Source organism: Piliocolobus tephrosceles, chromosome 11 (assembly GCF_002776525.5).
Source record: "Piliocolobus tephrosceles isolate RC106 chromosome 11, ASM277652v3, whole genome shotgun sequence".
NCBI classification, from domain to species: domain Eukaryota; kingdom Metazoa; phylum Chordata; class Mammalia; order Primates; family Cercopithecidae; genus Piliocolobus; species Piliocolobus tephrosceles.
This window is the reverse complement of record NC_045444.1, coordinates 6,928,498-6,943,867: the sequence shown is the minus strand read 5'-3', so window position 1 is coordinate 6,943,867 and position 15,370 is coordinate 6,928,498. Positions and strand designations below refer to the sequence as shown.

General features: G+C 39.5%; 1 protein-coding gene across 2 annotated transcripts in view; it reads right to left on the bottom strand.

Moving 5' to 3' along the window:
* Nucleotides 1-15,370, bottom strand: part of CNTNAP5 (contactin associated protein family member 5) — an 872,320-nt gene that overhangs the window by 49,594 nt on the left and 807,356 nt on the right. For both annotated transcript variants that reach the window (XM_031936548.1, XM_023225607.3), the window contains exons 20-21: nt 9,659-9,789; nt 5,653-5,740 (exon numbers count right to left, since the gene is read on the bottom strand). In XM_031936548.1, the coding sequence (XP_031792408.1) occupies nt 5,653-5,740; nt 9,659-9,789 (219 nt within the window). The remainder of the gene's footprint in view (nt 1-5,652; nt 5,741-9,658; nt 9,790-15,370) is intronic.

Here is a 15,370-nt window from a genome sequence, read left to right as displayed (position 1 = left end):
GCCACTGGAGCAGAAGAATAATGCCTCTGGCAGGTGTGAGCTTTGGCCTATCAAACTGGCAAGTAGGAGATTAATAAACATCAGCTGCATTAAAAAAAATGTTGTAAAAAAATGTTGTCAGCACGCCATGAGTGCAAATTCCATTTTAATGTCTCTTCAGAATTTTGTAGCAACAGTTTAAAGGCCGTACTATAATTCTTTTCCGCCTAAACTTTAACCTGTTTACATATTTTTAAAAAGTAGCTACTTCTTAATTCTGCAGACTGGCAAGAAGTCTTCTCTCGGAAGAGTAATATCATACTTCTCTCAGAAGTATGATGATGATAATAATAATAATAATCTCTTAATTTCACCAAACAATAGTAGTTTTTGTTTTGAAATCAAATTTTCTTAATATATTTTAGAAGAGTAAAGAAGGGGACATCAGGACCAGAAAAAAATAAACACAAAGAAGGAGAGTTTCTTTTAGAAGTTTCAAGTTTTTTCAATTCCTAAGTCTGCCTGGCTGTCTACGCTCTTGTGACAGGGCCAAGTTAAACAGAGACTTAGAAATAACAGTGATAGAGCACACTATGTTTAAGTCTGAGGCATACACATCTATACTTTCAAATGAAATAAGTACATTTCCAGAAACATTATCTCTTCCAAATGGGTTACTTCCCTAAATATATGCTCTCTCTCTCTTTTAATGTTGTTTTTCTTAAATTTGCTGATGCAATCAGCCAGAACAAGGAATTCTCACTTGAAAGTTAAGAAATGTCAGTAAACCAAAGAATAAACTTTGCAATATCCCATAACTTGACAGATATGAGCATCAACACTCTTAGAGAACCAACAGTGAAGTTTTAATGTAGACAATTATATCTGCTATATTTTATGGGCCAGTATCTACATCATGGGGACCTTCAGGAAACAAACAAACAAACAAAAAACTGCTTTGTTTATAACAGTATCTGTAGCACCATGGCTAGTATAGAGTACGTACTAAACCACTGTGCTCTTTAATAAGGAATTGGTCCTTTCTCGGACAAAAAGAAAATGAACAAACTTGCTTTTGCTTTGCAATGAAATGCTATTGGTGGTACTGATGAAAACTGAGACACTAGATTTACTACATATTTTTTTTTTTTTCGTATCTACCATGAAAAATGCTTTCGAGTGTTTGATTTACAGTTGGAAATGTCCTCCAAAGCAATCTTTTCTAAAATTGTGAAGTTCAGTTGCATTCATCATTAATTCCATGTAGCCATCTTAATACCATCCCTTCCTGTTTTCTCCATCCCTACTCTACTCTATTTCTGATGTATGGGGTTTGGTTTCCTTGTTCCAGAGTTCCCCCAGGATTAGTGTCCTTTCTAAATAATAAGCCTGGATGTTCATATTGTCTCCCTCTACCTTCTGCTAGGCAACTTTCATAGACCAGAGTGTTGAGGTTAAGTGTTGGTCCAAATCCTTCCATCTGTTCAACAGCAGTTCAAATGGGAAGGCAGTCCAGTAGGCAGATGTCTCCCATCCTTAGAACAATGAAGTCATTTCATTGGGTATTTGATATGGTTTGTATCCGTGTCCTCACTCAAATCTCATGTTGAATTGTAATCCTTAATGTTGGAAGTAGGACATGGTGGGTGGTGATGGGCTCATGAAGGAAGATTTCTCATGAATAGTTTACTACCATCCTCTTGTTGATGTCCTTGTGATGGTGAGTGAGTTGGTGAGATATAATTGTTTAAAATTGTGTGGCACCTTCCTCTTCTCTCTTCTTCCTGCTCTGACCATGTGACATGCCTGCTCCTCCTTTGTCTTCTGCCATGACTTTAAAATTCTTGAGGTTTCCCAGAAGCTGAGCAGATGCCAGCATCATGCTTCTTATATGGCTTGTAGAACCATAAGTCAATTAAACATTTTTTCTTTATAAATTACCCAGTCTCAAGTATTTATGGCAATGCCAAAATGAACAAATGCAGTATTCCTCCTCAATCTTAACAGTTCTTTTCTACCTGATAATTACGAAGCACCAGAAATAAAATAACAAGTTGTCTGTAGTACCGTGCTTTAAAGTTTCAATTCACCAGTCTTATTATTGGCTTAGCTAAAAGAGTGAAGGGTCATATGAATGCTATACACAGTGGTAAGATTTAATGAGGATTTTTTTTTTCATTTTTAACAAGAGGATATTATTGGAACCTCCATTACACAGAGCAGGGGGCCATGAAAAAGGTCTGGGCTTTGTGGTCAGTAAGCCCAAATTTTCCCTCTTTCCTAGGGTGTTTTAATTTGGTTAATGATATTAATAGTAATGACATTTCTGCTAAGACTTCAGTCAGAAGACTGATCTCATTCAGATATGGAGCTCAAATTTATATTTCTTCACTGTTCAGAAAAAAAGAGGTGAGAAATTAAAATTGTCCTAAGTTGGTAGTACCTCCTGGCACCTGGCAGAAGTTAAACAAAATCTTATTTTGAGGAACGTGTCTTGATTTTTGATCCTTAGAGTTGTCACAAATTAATTGCAATCAATATGAACAAACAGACATGCGCACACGCACACGCACATGCACACACATACACACACACAGCATAAGATAACAAGCTATCACAGGAAAAAATCTAGAAAACAGCTAGTAACAGACTGGGACCCTCACAGACTTCAGATGTTGGAATTATCAGAAACAAAATGTTCAATAATTATTAATGAAATGTGGAAACAAACAAAAGAATGGAGACAACAAATTATCTTTTTTAATAGTCATGCTTCAAAAAGAGCAAAATATTATTTTTAGAAATGAAAGATAAAATCAATAAGAAACGATTCATTGAATGGGATTAGGCATAAATAAGGAGAGGACTAGTGAATGTGATGATAAAGCCAAATGAATTGCCCAGAATGCAAGATGTTATATCAAAGAATGAAAACTCTAAGAAGAATGTAAGAAATATGATGATAGAATTAGCAAGTCTAAGTTCATATAATTTATATATGAAAGAATTGAGTAGATAGAATAGGAGGAAGTAAGATTTGATATTTTGAGAATTTTTAAAACTGATGAACGGGTACGTATGAATAATAAATATGAATTGGATACATAGATACATATGACATAATGAACAGGAAACATTAAAATATCAAGTAAGATACTTTAAAAAGAAATCTACAAGCAGACACCTGATGACAAAACGGCAAAACATCAAAGAAAAAGGGATGACTTTTAATCAGCTTGTAGGTGGTAGGCACAGAGGTGGTCAGAGTACCTACAAAAGCAGGACAGATGGACAGCTGACTTCTTGGTAGCAACCAGGGGAGCCAGGAAGTAAGAGGACACTGATGTGCCAGTGAGTCTTTGAAACTGGCTCTTCAGTAGGAAGAGGTGGGGAAAGTCCTGGCTTTTAGCATTTCTGATATCCACAGTGTAAACCTTCCTACTACAGCTGATTTCAAGCTGGCATCCTGCCACCATTGTAAGATGCAGAGTTGGGGAGAGACGTGTATACCTGACTTTTACAGGTATATGGGCTCCATAACACTTCCATCTTATAGGTACACTGGCTCCAAAACACCTCTGACTAATTTCTCTACATCTGAGAGAAAATATTCTTCAATATTGAATTGAAGATCTGGCAAAATTATCTTCCAAGATTAAAGGTAAAATACACACCTTTTGTTCAGGAAAAAAAAAAAAAAATATATATATATATATATAGATATATATATCTATATATATATCTATATCTATCTATCTATCTATCTATCTATCTATCTATCTATATCTATATCTATATCTATCTATCTATCTATCTATCTATCTATCTATCTATCTATCTATATATATATATATAATGAAGGAAACCTTAAACAGAAAAGAATTCAAAAGAATTTAGTTCAAAAGAAGAAAATAAAGTCTGGCAGAAAATAGAAAAGTCTGAGATAAAGGAAGAAATGAGGAATATATAAACTAGTGTTTATATTAATATATCAAAAATAAGCAGTATCTAAAAATATAAAAATGATTATTATTAGGAGGGGGATGGAATCAGAAATAAATGAAACTCAATCTGGGATCAGTGTTGATTGGTTCTTCCAACTGCTATTTGGGGAACTAAAATGGATATTTTTTTGACCCTACTGCAGGTAGATTTCTGGATCAACATTACATCTGGAAATTATAAACCCTTTATGAAGCTTGAGGGCTGTAGCAGGAATCATTTTTCTGCCTTTTGAGCTCTATCTACCAGCAAGCAAAAGCAGGGGCGCGTGCTGCCTTCTTCACAACCATTTTTCAGAGACTTCCTCCTTCTACTTGTGAATTTGCATACAGTATGGGGCACGGGGAAGTCATTCCAAAAGACCCCACAAAGAACTCACACTGTAAGTATACAATTTTGTAAGCAACTAACTTACTGTTTTAAATGTATTTCTGCTTACAATGCCTTGAGTTATTAATGTTTTCTGCACTGTACTGTGATAGAGAGAGAGTCAGAAAGAATATGATAGAATCACAGGAAAAGTTGGATATATAGGAAATAGGGTAGCAGAAACAAGTCCAATTGTACAAGTAGCTCCATAATGTAAAAGGACCTACATTTGCCATTAAAAAAAAAAAATGGATGGACAGATTGGGTATAAAAATAAAATCTAGGCCGGGCGCGGCGGCTCAAGCCTGTAATCCCAGCACTTTGGGAGCCCGAGACGGGCGGATCACGAGGTCAGGAGATCGTCTGACCATCCTGGCTAACACAGTGAAACCCCGTCTCTACTAAAAAATACAAAAAACTAGCCAGGCGAGGTGGCGGCGCCTGTAGTCCCAGCCACTCGGGAGGCTGAGGCAGGAGAATGGCGTGAACCCGGGAGGCGGAGCTTGCAGTGAGCTGAGATCCCGCCACTGCACTCCAGCCTGGGCGACAGAGCGAGACTCCGTCTCAAAAAAACATAAAAATAAAAAAAAATAAAAAAATAAAATCTAGCAGTATGTGCTTCACAAGATCACTTACAAAGCTGAAAGAAAAGGAAAAATTGCAAGAAAAAGAATGAGAAAAAAGGCCAGGCAAATACTAAGTTAAGTGAAACTGTAATAGGAATATTAATAATAGGCAAAATAATTTTAAGCATAAAAAGACATTACTAAAGTTTAAAAAGATCACGTAAGTGTGATGAAATGTTCACTTCATCAGGTAGATAAAAAATTTCCATCTTGCATGCACGTAATGAATACTCTCATTATATATAAAGTGAAAATTGACAGAACTTCCAGTAGAAAAAAAGAAGATTCACTATTATAGTAGGAAATTACAATGCCTTTAAAATTTTTGATGAACGATTGAGTTATTCAAATCCTTAATTTATGCACTCATACATTTAAGTTAAAATTAAGTAAAACTTAAAAATATATTTTAAAATTAAGTACACATTTAAGTATTCTGCTAAATTACTTTAGTATTTTACCTCTTGCAAATTTTTATAAAATAGATGGAAACGCAGTGCCTATTTCTGCCACAGATACATCTTGGCATTTTCTGAACAAGAAATCTTGGTTTCAGATCTCAGATATTACGGGAGCAAAAGGCTGCAGACTTGAATCCTTAAACACCCTAATGAAAATTACGTATTCATTTATTTTAATAAAGCCCACTGGAAAGGTATGAACTAGAACAACATACCTGTGACTTTGCCCAAGGTGAGTGACCTTATAACCCTGAACTCTACTTCTGGAGAGAAGTTATAACTGAGTCGAAGTTGATGGTCCATCTGCAGGAAAACAGAAAACAAAGGCACATCAGCAGAGGTCTGCAGGTAAAAGCATAAAACGATCCCATCTGGAAATAGCTTGAAACAAGGCACACAGAGAGCAGATCCCCCTCTGAGATTTCCTCTCCAGAGAGATTAGACAGGTCTCGCTAATTCTCCCACAATGCACATAAAATACCCCTTTCTTTCTTCTTTGTGAAATAAGGGTTTTCACACAAGTCTTCTCCCTGGGAAACTGTATACAGCGTTTTACAGGTATTTATCTCCCCATGGAGATTTTCTCACCAAATTATTTGCTGCAAACAAGCAAACAAATGAAACCTGCTCAGGAACTTGCTGTGCAAGATTAACATTAATAGGAGGCAGGAACTCATTTTCCATTTCTCCCCCTTTCTCTCAGTTTGTCCTTAGGGCCACCACTGCCTCCATTGTTCCATAATTCTAACCTGCTCTCATTTAGGTGTGGGCAGAGAGCTTTTCCTGGGCAAGGATTGCAGTTCGACAAAACATGTGGCCCTGGGGAGGAGAGGGTAGCTGAACAGTTAGTTGCAACCAACATGGACGGTTGATAATCCCATCTTGCAGGGGTGAGCAAAAGCCACCACCAGGACTTTAATAGGACTTTATTTCTATGACTATCCTTTAGATATCCCTCCTTACTTCACCCATTGCTAATTCCAGCTCCATCTGTTTGGTGTCCTCCCCATTCCTAGGAGCCCTCCCCATTCATTCTCACTTTTTCAGGCTAGCCATATCCTACTGGTTTCTTCCAGGCTCTACTCTAACTATGCATATGGTGCTATTCCTGGAAAGGATCCTCATTATTTTTCAGTTCACCTGTAAGAAGAGGAGACTAAGATCCCATTGGCCATGTGCCTGACTTTGCACAGCTTGGGTGCAACCCACTGGGGAATCATACATAGTCCTCCTATGTTCCCTGCCATGACTTTCCTTTGGCATGGCTGCTCAGAATGACGCTCCTCTGTTCTCAGGCAACTTAAATTCTAGAGGAGAGAGCTAGGACAGAAAATTTGATAAGTAAATACATTGTATTGGAACTTAAGTGCTGAGAGAAAAAAATAATGCAGGCAAGGATAAGGGGGAGTGTAGGGTTGAAGTCAAGGAAATAGATTGTTCTATTAAATAAGCTGATCAGACATGACCTCAATGAGAATGACCTCTTGAATCATTTGAGTCCAGAAGGAAGTACAAGAAGCGGACATGTATATATATAAAGAATAGCATTCTAGGCAAAGCAGTGAGTCCAAGGGCTCTGCAAATAGCAAGGAGGCCAGAGTGGCACAGCTAGCGTTCCAGAGGGCTTATAATTAGATGAGGTTAGTGAAGCAACCAGAAAGGGAGCAGGGGTGTGAGATCATGGAGATCTTTATAAGCCACTGGAAGACCTTTAACTTTTTCTCTGTAAGAGAAAGGAAACCATTAACAGGGTTTGGACAGAAGAATGCCAGAATCTGACTATTCCTTCACCAGGATCACTCTGACTGCTGTGTTGAGGATAGACAGCTGGGGAACCTAAAGAGGAGCAGGGAGATGTCAATCAAAAGGCAACTGTAAACAGTGATAATCCAAGCAAAGGACAAGGGTGGCTTGCGGAAAGGTAGCTGCTGTTGATCCACGAGATGCTGCATGTAAGAGAAAGAGAGATGAAAGGAGAACACCACAATTTTGAGATTGTGTACTTGAAAAATGAAGCTGCCACTAACTGGGATATGCTTTTGGGGGATGAGGTCATTGTTTCAGGGTAGCTTCCTAATGAGTCAATTTTAACTATTTACTTAAATATTCTGATGCCTAACAGACATTCCTATAGATATGCCCAGTAGGTAGTTGGTATAAGGTCTGGAATCCAGGGACAGGATTAGTGTTAGATACACATTCAGGATTGATTAATTGGCATGTACATGAAATTTAAAGATGTGAGATCAAATGAGATGAGTATGGAGTGAGTGTAGATCAAAAGCAGAGTTGGAGTCCTTGGGTGTTCTGATGGGTAGGGTTTTGAGAGATGATGGGAAACCAACAAAAGAGACAAGAGAGAGCAACTAACACAGGCAAAAGGATCAAGAGGCGAAAGTTGTATCCTGCAAGCAATAAAGACTCAGGTCAATTGCAAGAACAGGAATGAATCCCTATGTCAGTTGCCAGTGAGAGGAGAAGGAAAGATAACACTGAGACATGACCACCAGATTTTGCAAGGCAAGCACACTGATGCCTTGAGAAGTACAATTTTGCTGAAGCACAGAGACAAAACCTTTTCAGTATGGGTATAAGAAAGAGGTAGGGAAAATTTGAAGAACAAACATGTAAACAACATTTCCAAAAATATGGGCAAGAAAATGACAAAGAGAATGGAACACTATAAGAAGTCAGATAAGAGAAAGGTTTCTTCCCTTTATCCAGAGATATGCTGGCTTGTTTGCTTGTTTAGCTATTGTCATTGTATACTGGTTCTTAATGCATGTAATAATTATTTGTTTAATGCTTTGGGGAGTCATTCAGTAGAGCTAGAACAAATGATGAAACAGAGGGAGGAAAGAGAATGCTGGAGTGATTTTCTTCAGTAGGATACCAGATCTGGCCCATAGGTAGTCAAGTCAGGCCTTAGCTAGAACCACGAACTATTCCGGAGGGAGAGAGAGTGCAAACACAGATGTGGTAGGTATGTAACGTGCTCTTGAGAATGTGCGGATATTCTCTTCTGAATGTTACATTTTTACAAGAAATAAGAAAGCAAAGTCATTTGCTGAGAGTTAAGACAAACTGGCAATTGTTGGCAGTATAAGTAAAGAAGAGAGAGTGTAAAATGGTCAACCGGGAGAACAGGAGAACAGACACATTAAAAAACATGGAGTGATTGCTGGGCAGATGCAAGGGCTTGCTGAGGGTCATGATTCTAAAGGGGATGATCTGGACTCTGTCTATTCTCTGTGGAGCTCTGCCATCATCTGCTGCTGGCCCTTTATATGGAGCCCAGTGAGATCTCATGGGGTGCCTCCCACACAACACGCTTTCAGGCAGCTTTAGCCTGTGCTCACACGGACCCTCCTCCTGAGCCCTCTCCTCCATGTGGCCAACTTCTACTCATCTTCAAGACTCAGCTTACTCCTAACTTGCTCTAGGGAGTAAGTACTGATGCCCAGGTGGGATCAGCGCCCTCTTCAGTATCACCTGTGCATTCTTCCGCCACAACTCTTCCCACAGCCTGTGATGATTTCCTCTTTGCCCATGCATCTTCCTTACTTTAATGCAGCCCAGGGGTTGGCAAACCTGAGCAGACATTACTATCACCTGCTGCTTTCGCCGCTTCTATAGCCTCCAATTTAGCAGATCTGGTGTGGAATCCAAGAATCTGCATTTCTGTTTGTTTGCTTGTTTGTTTGTTTGCTTTTTGAGATGGAGTCACTCTCTCTCCCAGGCTGGAGTGCAGTGGCGGGATCTCTGCTCACTGCAACCTCCACCTCTTGGGTTCAAGCGATTCTCCTACCTCAACTTCCCCAGTAACTGGGATTACAGGTGCGTGCCACCACTCCTGGCTAATTTTTGTATTTTTAGTAGAGACGTGGTTTTGCCATGTTGGCCAGGCTGGTCTCGAACTCCTGACCTTGTGGGATTCACCTGCCTCAGCTGCCCAAAGTGCTGGGATTACAGGAGTGAGACACCACACTTGGCCCAAGAATCTGCATTTCTAACAGGGTCCCAAGTGATGCTGATACTTGTGGGACATGGGAAGCACATCTTGAGAACCACTATCCTAGTTCTTCCAAGTCCGGGGGCAAGTGTGATTTGTAACTATGTTTCTAGCACTAGGCACTACACTGGTACCGGGTAGAAGTTTAGAAAAGTTTGATAGAGTAGCCAAGGCACATTGGCTGATACAGGAGAAAGTAAGGAAGGTACCTGAATGGTAAGCTCTCTTCCCTCTCGGTTAATCTTCAAGTGGTGCATCCTTCTGTTAGCAAAGTTATCTGCATCAATGGTGAATACATGGGTTTCTTCCTTGTTTAGGTGATAGCGAACCTGTAAACTTCCTTGAAAGAAAAAATATTAGAAATTAGAATTTAAAGCAGCACGTATAAAATGCAAAGACATGATCAGATTGTCTTTTAATTGATTATTAGGGCCCCAGGTCTTAATTCTTCCATTATTCAATTTTTAAAACTATATTATGTATATATTTTTATCAGGGTTCCTATAGAAAATTCTGAGGAGAGCTGCAAAATTAACGAGAGAGAGAGGAAGAGAAAGAGAAAGTGTGTGGTGTTATCGCAAACCAAAATGACAGTTTAGAAAATAAAACATCTATTTTGTCATTGGATCATGAAACTTTAATAAGGTAGAGTTAAGATCTTTTCTACTTTCTCTTCAATTCCTACCACTTCCTATAACTCTCTTTCTTCCTAATTGCTGTCTCCCTTTTACATCTAAGGACTGGAAAGAGAACTCAGTCCTGTTATCACCCATTGATGTATAATGCTCACGATGGGAGTGTGGCCAGGTTAGGGCACCCTGCCTCACTTTAACTCTTTAGGGTCCTTTAACCCTCTGAACCCTTTACAGCCCATTAGAACATTCAAATTTTGTTAGGATTGTGTTTTTCAAACAGCTGTTAGCTATTCCTTGTTGGTTAGGAAATCAATTTACTGGGTCTCAATCAGCATTTCTTACAAAAAGAAGCAGAATTTAGCTATATGAGACTCCCAGGAGACATTAAAAATGAAGTGTATCGTGTGTGTGTGTGTGTGTGTGTGTGTGTGAGAGAGAGAGAGAATATTAGCTCACAAAGCACAACGGCCACTGGGAGAGATTTGTTAAGGGACACAAAATTACAGCTAGATGGGAGGAATAAGTTCTAGTGTTCTATGGCACTGCAGGATGACTAGAGTTAACAAAAGTATATTGGATATTGTTTCAGATAGCTAGAAGGAGAATATTAAATGTTCCCAAAACAAACGATAAATGTGTGAGATGATGGATGTGCTAACTACCCTCATCTGATCACGAAATATATATATTCTAATTTATTATTAGATATACATATACATATATTATATGTCAATTAAAATATACATATACATATATTATATGTCATATATAATATACATATATATTATATGTCATATATAATATACATACATATACATATATTATATGTCAATTAAAATATATATGTACCATATAAATATATACAAGTATTATATGTCAATTAAAAATAAACTTCAAAAACATGTTTGAAAGACACTCTATATTTAAAAATTGCTATAGGGGCAATACGTTGTTGAGCGGCTACTTTATCTCAGATACTGCGCAATTTTTCTCATTTGATCCTTTCCCCAGTGTCACTGGCTGTGAGAGTTGAGCCAAGTAGCCAAACTCCACGCTGCTTGCTGTCCTTTTCTGTCTGTAGGCGTCATCTGGTTGGGAATCATCAGAGTCCCACACACAACATGGCAGGAGCTCTTCCCTTGGACATATATGGGAACGGAAAATAATTGGAACTGAGGAGCAATGTCATAAGCTGATGGCCACTGGGGAGAAAGGAATGTCTGCTAAAATTTGAACTGAGAACAGCTGAAGTAACTCTTTCTCATCCCCTCCAAGTTTCTCATATCTCCCCCCATCCGCAAAAAAAGAAAAAAAAAAAACACCTCCCTGAACGTCCTCAGACTTCCCATCTTTCCCAGGCTGCCAATCCCAGTAAGACAGGAGGGTTGTGAGTAACCACCATGTCCCTGACTGATCCCCCGTCCTCACCCAAGTATTTGAATACTTTTGTGGGGAGAGGGCAGGGACTGTTTCAAATATAAGTTGCTACTCATAGAATTTCAGAATACATGCATGTGATATAAATGCTTGTAAAATAACATAAGGAAGAATAGAAAAATGTAGTCTGGGGCTATGAGGCCATTGCCTAACACAGTCGGCCAGATGAAGAAGCTCTCTATGCCTGATCCTGGTTTTCCTGGTTCATTCTCTCTTTGTGGTTCTGACCACTGCAGATTTCCAGATACTATTATTTTTGTTATTTTACTACTTAGAAAGTAATGGCTGCTCCTAACAGCAACATATTTTGTGCAGTCAGGAGCTGTTGGGGGCGGGTCACTGTGCAGATCATGGGCAAGTTACCCCTCCTGCCTGTGGCAGGGAAAGGGCCATCTCATGCACTAGTGGGCTGCTGGGCATCGTGCTCTTCCACACTTTTCTAATTCTAAGAATCTGTGTGTCTTAACATTTAATTCAACCTCATAGAACAAACCAGTGTGCAATAATTATGTGCCAGGCATAATGATCAACCCCACAATCTTTAAGGCTGTCAAAGTCTCTTAACATCTCACTGTTCTGGTAATTCATATTCACACACACACATTCTTTACATATTTTTCCATTTTTGATAACACTCTCATTTTATACATGTTTACTGGCATCCCTCTTGACACCATTCCTCTTAGGAACTAGTAATCTCTGCAGCGATCCTATCTACCAAAGTATTCTGAAGCTTCCCCCATATCCAAGTTTGCGCTAAAACAAACAAACAAAAAACAAAAATACCTCAACTAGTTCTTCCAAAGTCACACAAATACTTCTCTCGCCTTCTTAGGAGTTTTGATGCAATCAATGCCTCTTAAAGTATCCCTCCACCTGCTAATGTGATGTTCTAAAACCTCCTACTAACTCATTTTCACGTGACTCTTGGGGAACTCACTCCGTGACTTTTCAAAGTAAGTTTGACACCATGAAAGGGATGGGGGTCAGAGCTGGGGGCTCACTAATCACCTTCCCGAGCATCTTCTTCAGTGGCTTGGTTAGGGAGCTATGAGGCATCTCCACCTCTCCAGCTGTGCACTCCAGTGGTTCAGATCACCATCAGCTTCTTGCCTGGCATTGCCATGTCTGCTTGTCTCTGGAGAATCCTGGGCCCAGAGTTATTCCCGCTGTCCTCAGGCCTTCCTCTACCCCCTCTGCTTGCTTAATCTGTGAGCTTCCATTTCCTCCCTGGAGTTTTCTGTCCCCATCCCCTTTCATTAGGTTGACAGCAATGATAGACACTGCAAGTTTATAATTCCACAGACAGTGAATGGACAGAGGGAAGGTGCTGTCCCTAAGTCTAATAAAGCAAAGAATGAATTGAACTTTCTGGCCATGATGCAATTTCTTTGACACACTGTAATGCATTTATTTTCCATTTGGTATCATTTTCTTGTTGTTTATATATTAACATTGCTACACTATAAAGGACACACATCATTTTTTGTGCGTATAAACAGAGATAAGATGTTTACAACGTGGAAATTAACAATAAAACAGATTTGAGCCTTAGGTTAAAATACAACTTAGTCTAAAGATAAAACTGGACTGGGTGCAGTGGCTCACGCCTATAATCCCAGCACTTTGGGAGGCCGAGGTGGGCAGATCACCTGAGGTCAGGAGTTCGAGATCAGCCTGGCCACCATGGTGAAACCCCATCTCTACAGAAAATACAAAAATTAGTTGGGCATGGTGGCACACGCCTGTAATCCCAGCTACTTGGGAGACTGAGGCAGGCGAATCGCTTGAACCTGGGAGGTAGAGGTTGCAGTGAGTGGAGATTGTGCCACTGCACTACAGCCTGGGTGAAACAGCAAGACTCGGTCTCAAAAACTAATAATAATAAAATAAAATAAATAAAAATAAAACTAATTTGAGCCTTAGTTGCTTCCGGAATAAACATATGTGTGAAGAAATAAACTTTTGTCACTAGCAAGTACCCTATAAAAGTTTTAAAGGTCCTATCAATGTTGGAGCACCCAAGTTAGATCTAGCTGCTGCTTCTTCCTCTTCCTCCTCCTCTTCTCCTCCTTCTCCTTCTCCTTCTCCCTCGTATTCAGGCAAAATCATCATCATTTTTATATTTATTTATTTTTGAGATAGAGTCTTGCTCTGTCACCCTGGCTGGAGTGCAGTGGCGCAATCTCAGCTCACTGCAACCTCCATCTCCTGGGTTCAAGTGATTCTCCTGCCTCAGCTTCTCAAGTAGCTGGGATTACAGGCTTGTACCACTACACCCAGCTATCTTTTTGGTTTTTTGGGGTGTGTGTGTATTTTTAGTAGAGATGGGGTTTCATCATCTTGGTGAGGCTGGTCTTGAACTCTTGACCTCAGATGATCTGCCCCTCTCAGCCTCCCAAAGTGCTGAGATTTACAGACGTGAGCCACCATGCCTGGTCAGCATCATTATTTTTAGAAATAAACAACAGATATTATAAATGTTGTTTTTCTAAAAAATTGAAAAATCTATATTTTAAAAAGTACTTATACACATGATAAAGAATCCTCTTTAAAAAGCCGATGGTTTATCACACCCTGATAGATCCCCTTTCACTTACTAGACATTGTTACACTCCTTGGCTTAGCACAGGTATTCCATCATGATTGAGCACCTACTCAACACTACACTTTCATCTAGAATGCTTTTTCTCTTTAATTTTCTTCATTTTACTGGGGAAAAAACAAAGCTGCTGGGAAGTAAATAACTTTTCCTGTTCTCAGTAAATGAGGAGGTCCGATTTAAAAACTAAATCCAGCTGGTTCCAAAGAGTACGAGTTTCCCAAGGGCCACAACAGCCCATGGTGATCACCCTTGCCCAGGATGCCCTTCTCATTAGGTCGATTCTCTCATCCTTCAGAATTCATCATAAGTTTCCCTCTCCTAAGAAGCCCTCCCTGGCCTCTGTAAGCTGCCCATAACTGATCCAATAGGCCCTACCATCTTTATTCTAACATGTACTGTGTTGTGTTATCTAACAAGTACTGTGAGTTACTTGCCTAACTCACACAAATCAATAAACTCCTTGGGAGCCAGGACATATCTCATTCGTTCTTGGGTTCCCAGTGCCTGGCTCATGGTAAGTACCCAGTAAATTTAGAAAGAAGGGAAAAGAAAGAAAGAAACAACGGAAGAAAGGGAGAAAGAAAGGAGAGAAGGAAGGAAGGAAGGAAGGAAGGAAGGAAGGAAGGAAGGAAGGAAGGAAGGAAGGAAGGAAGGAGGAAATAATTGAATAATTTGGTGAGACTTAGAAATTCTTAATTCTAAAAAATAATTTGTCTGGAACAGTACAACTCTCGGTAGTACTTATTTTCATTAAGTCCAGAGAGACTTGTTCTTAGACACTGTCTCACCTAGAGTGTGTTATCCTTGAGTTCGGTGTATATGTTTTTGTTTTTGTGTGTGTGTGCGTGTGTTTTTTTTTTTTTTTTTAATAAAGTCTCACTCTTGTTGCCCAGGCTGGAGTGCAGTGGTGTGATCTCAGCTCACTGCAACCTCTGCCTCTCAGGTTCAAGCAATTCTCCTGCCTCAGCCTCCTGATTACAGGCACTTGCCACCATGCCCATATAACTATTGATTTTTGTTTTCTTTTTTTTTTTTTTTTTTTTGTATTTTTAGTAGAGACAGGTTTTCACCATTTTGGTCAGGTTGGCCTTGAAATCCTGACCTCAGGTGATCCACCCACCTCTGCCTCCCAAAGTGCTGGGATTATAAGCATGAGCCACCATGCCTTGTCTGAGTTGGGTGTATATGTACCTGGAAAATCCCAAGGGCGGCATGCCAGAGGCTTGCTAGAACCTGGTGGTCCT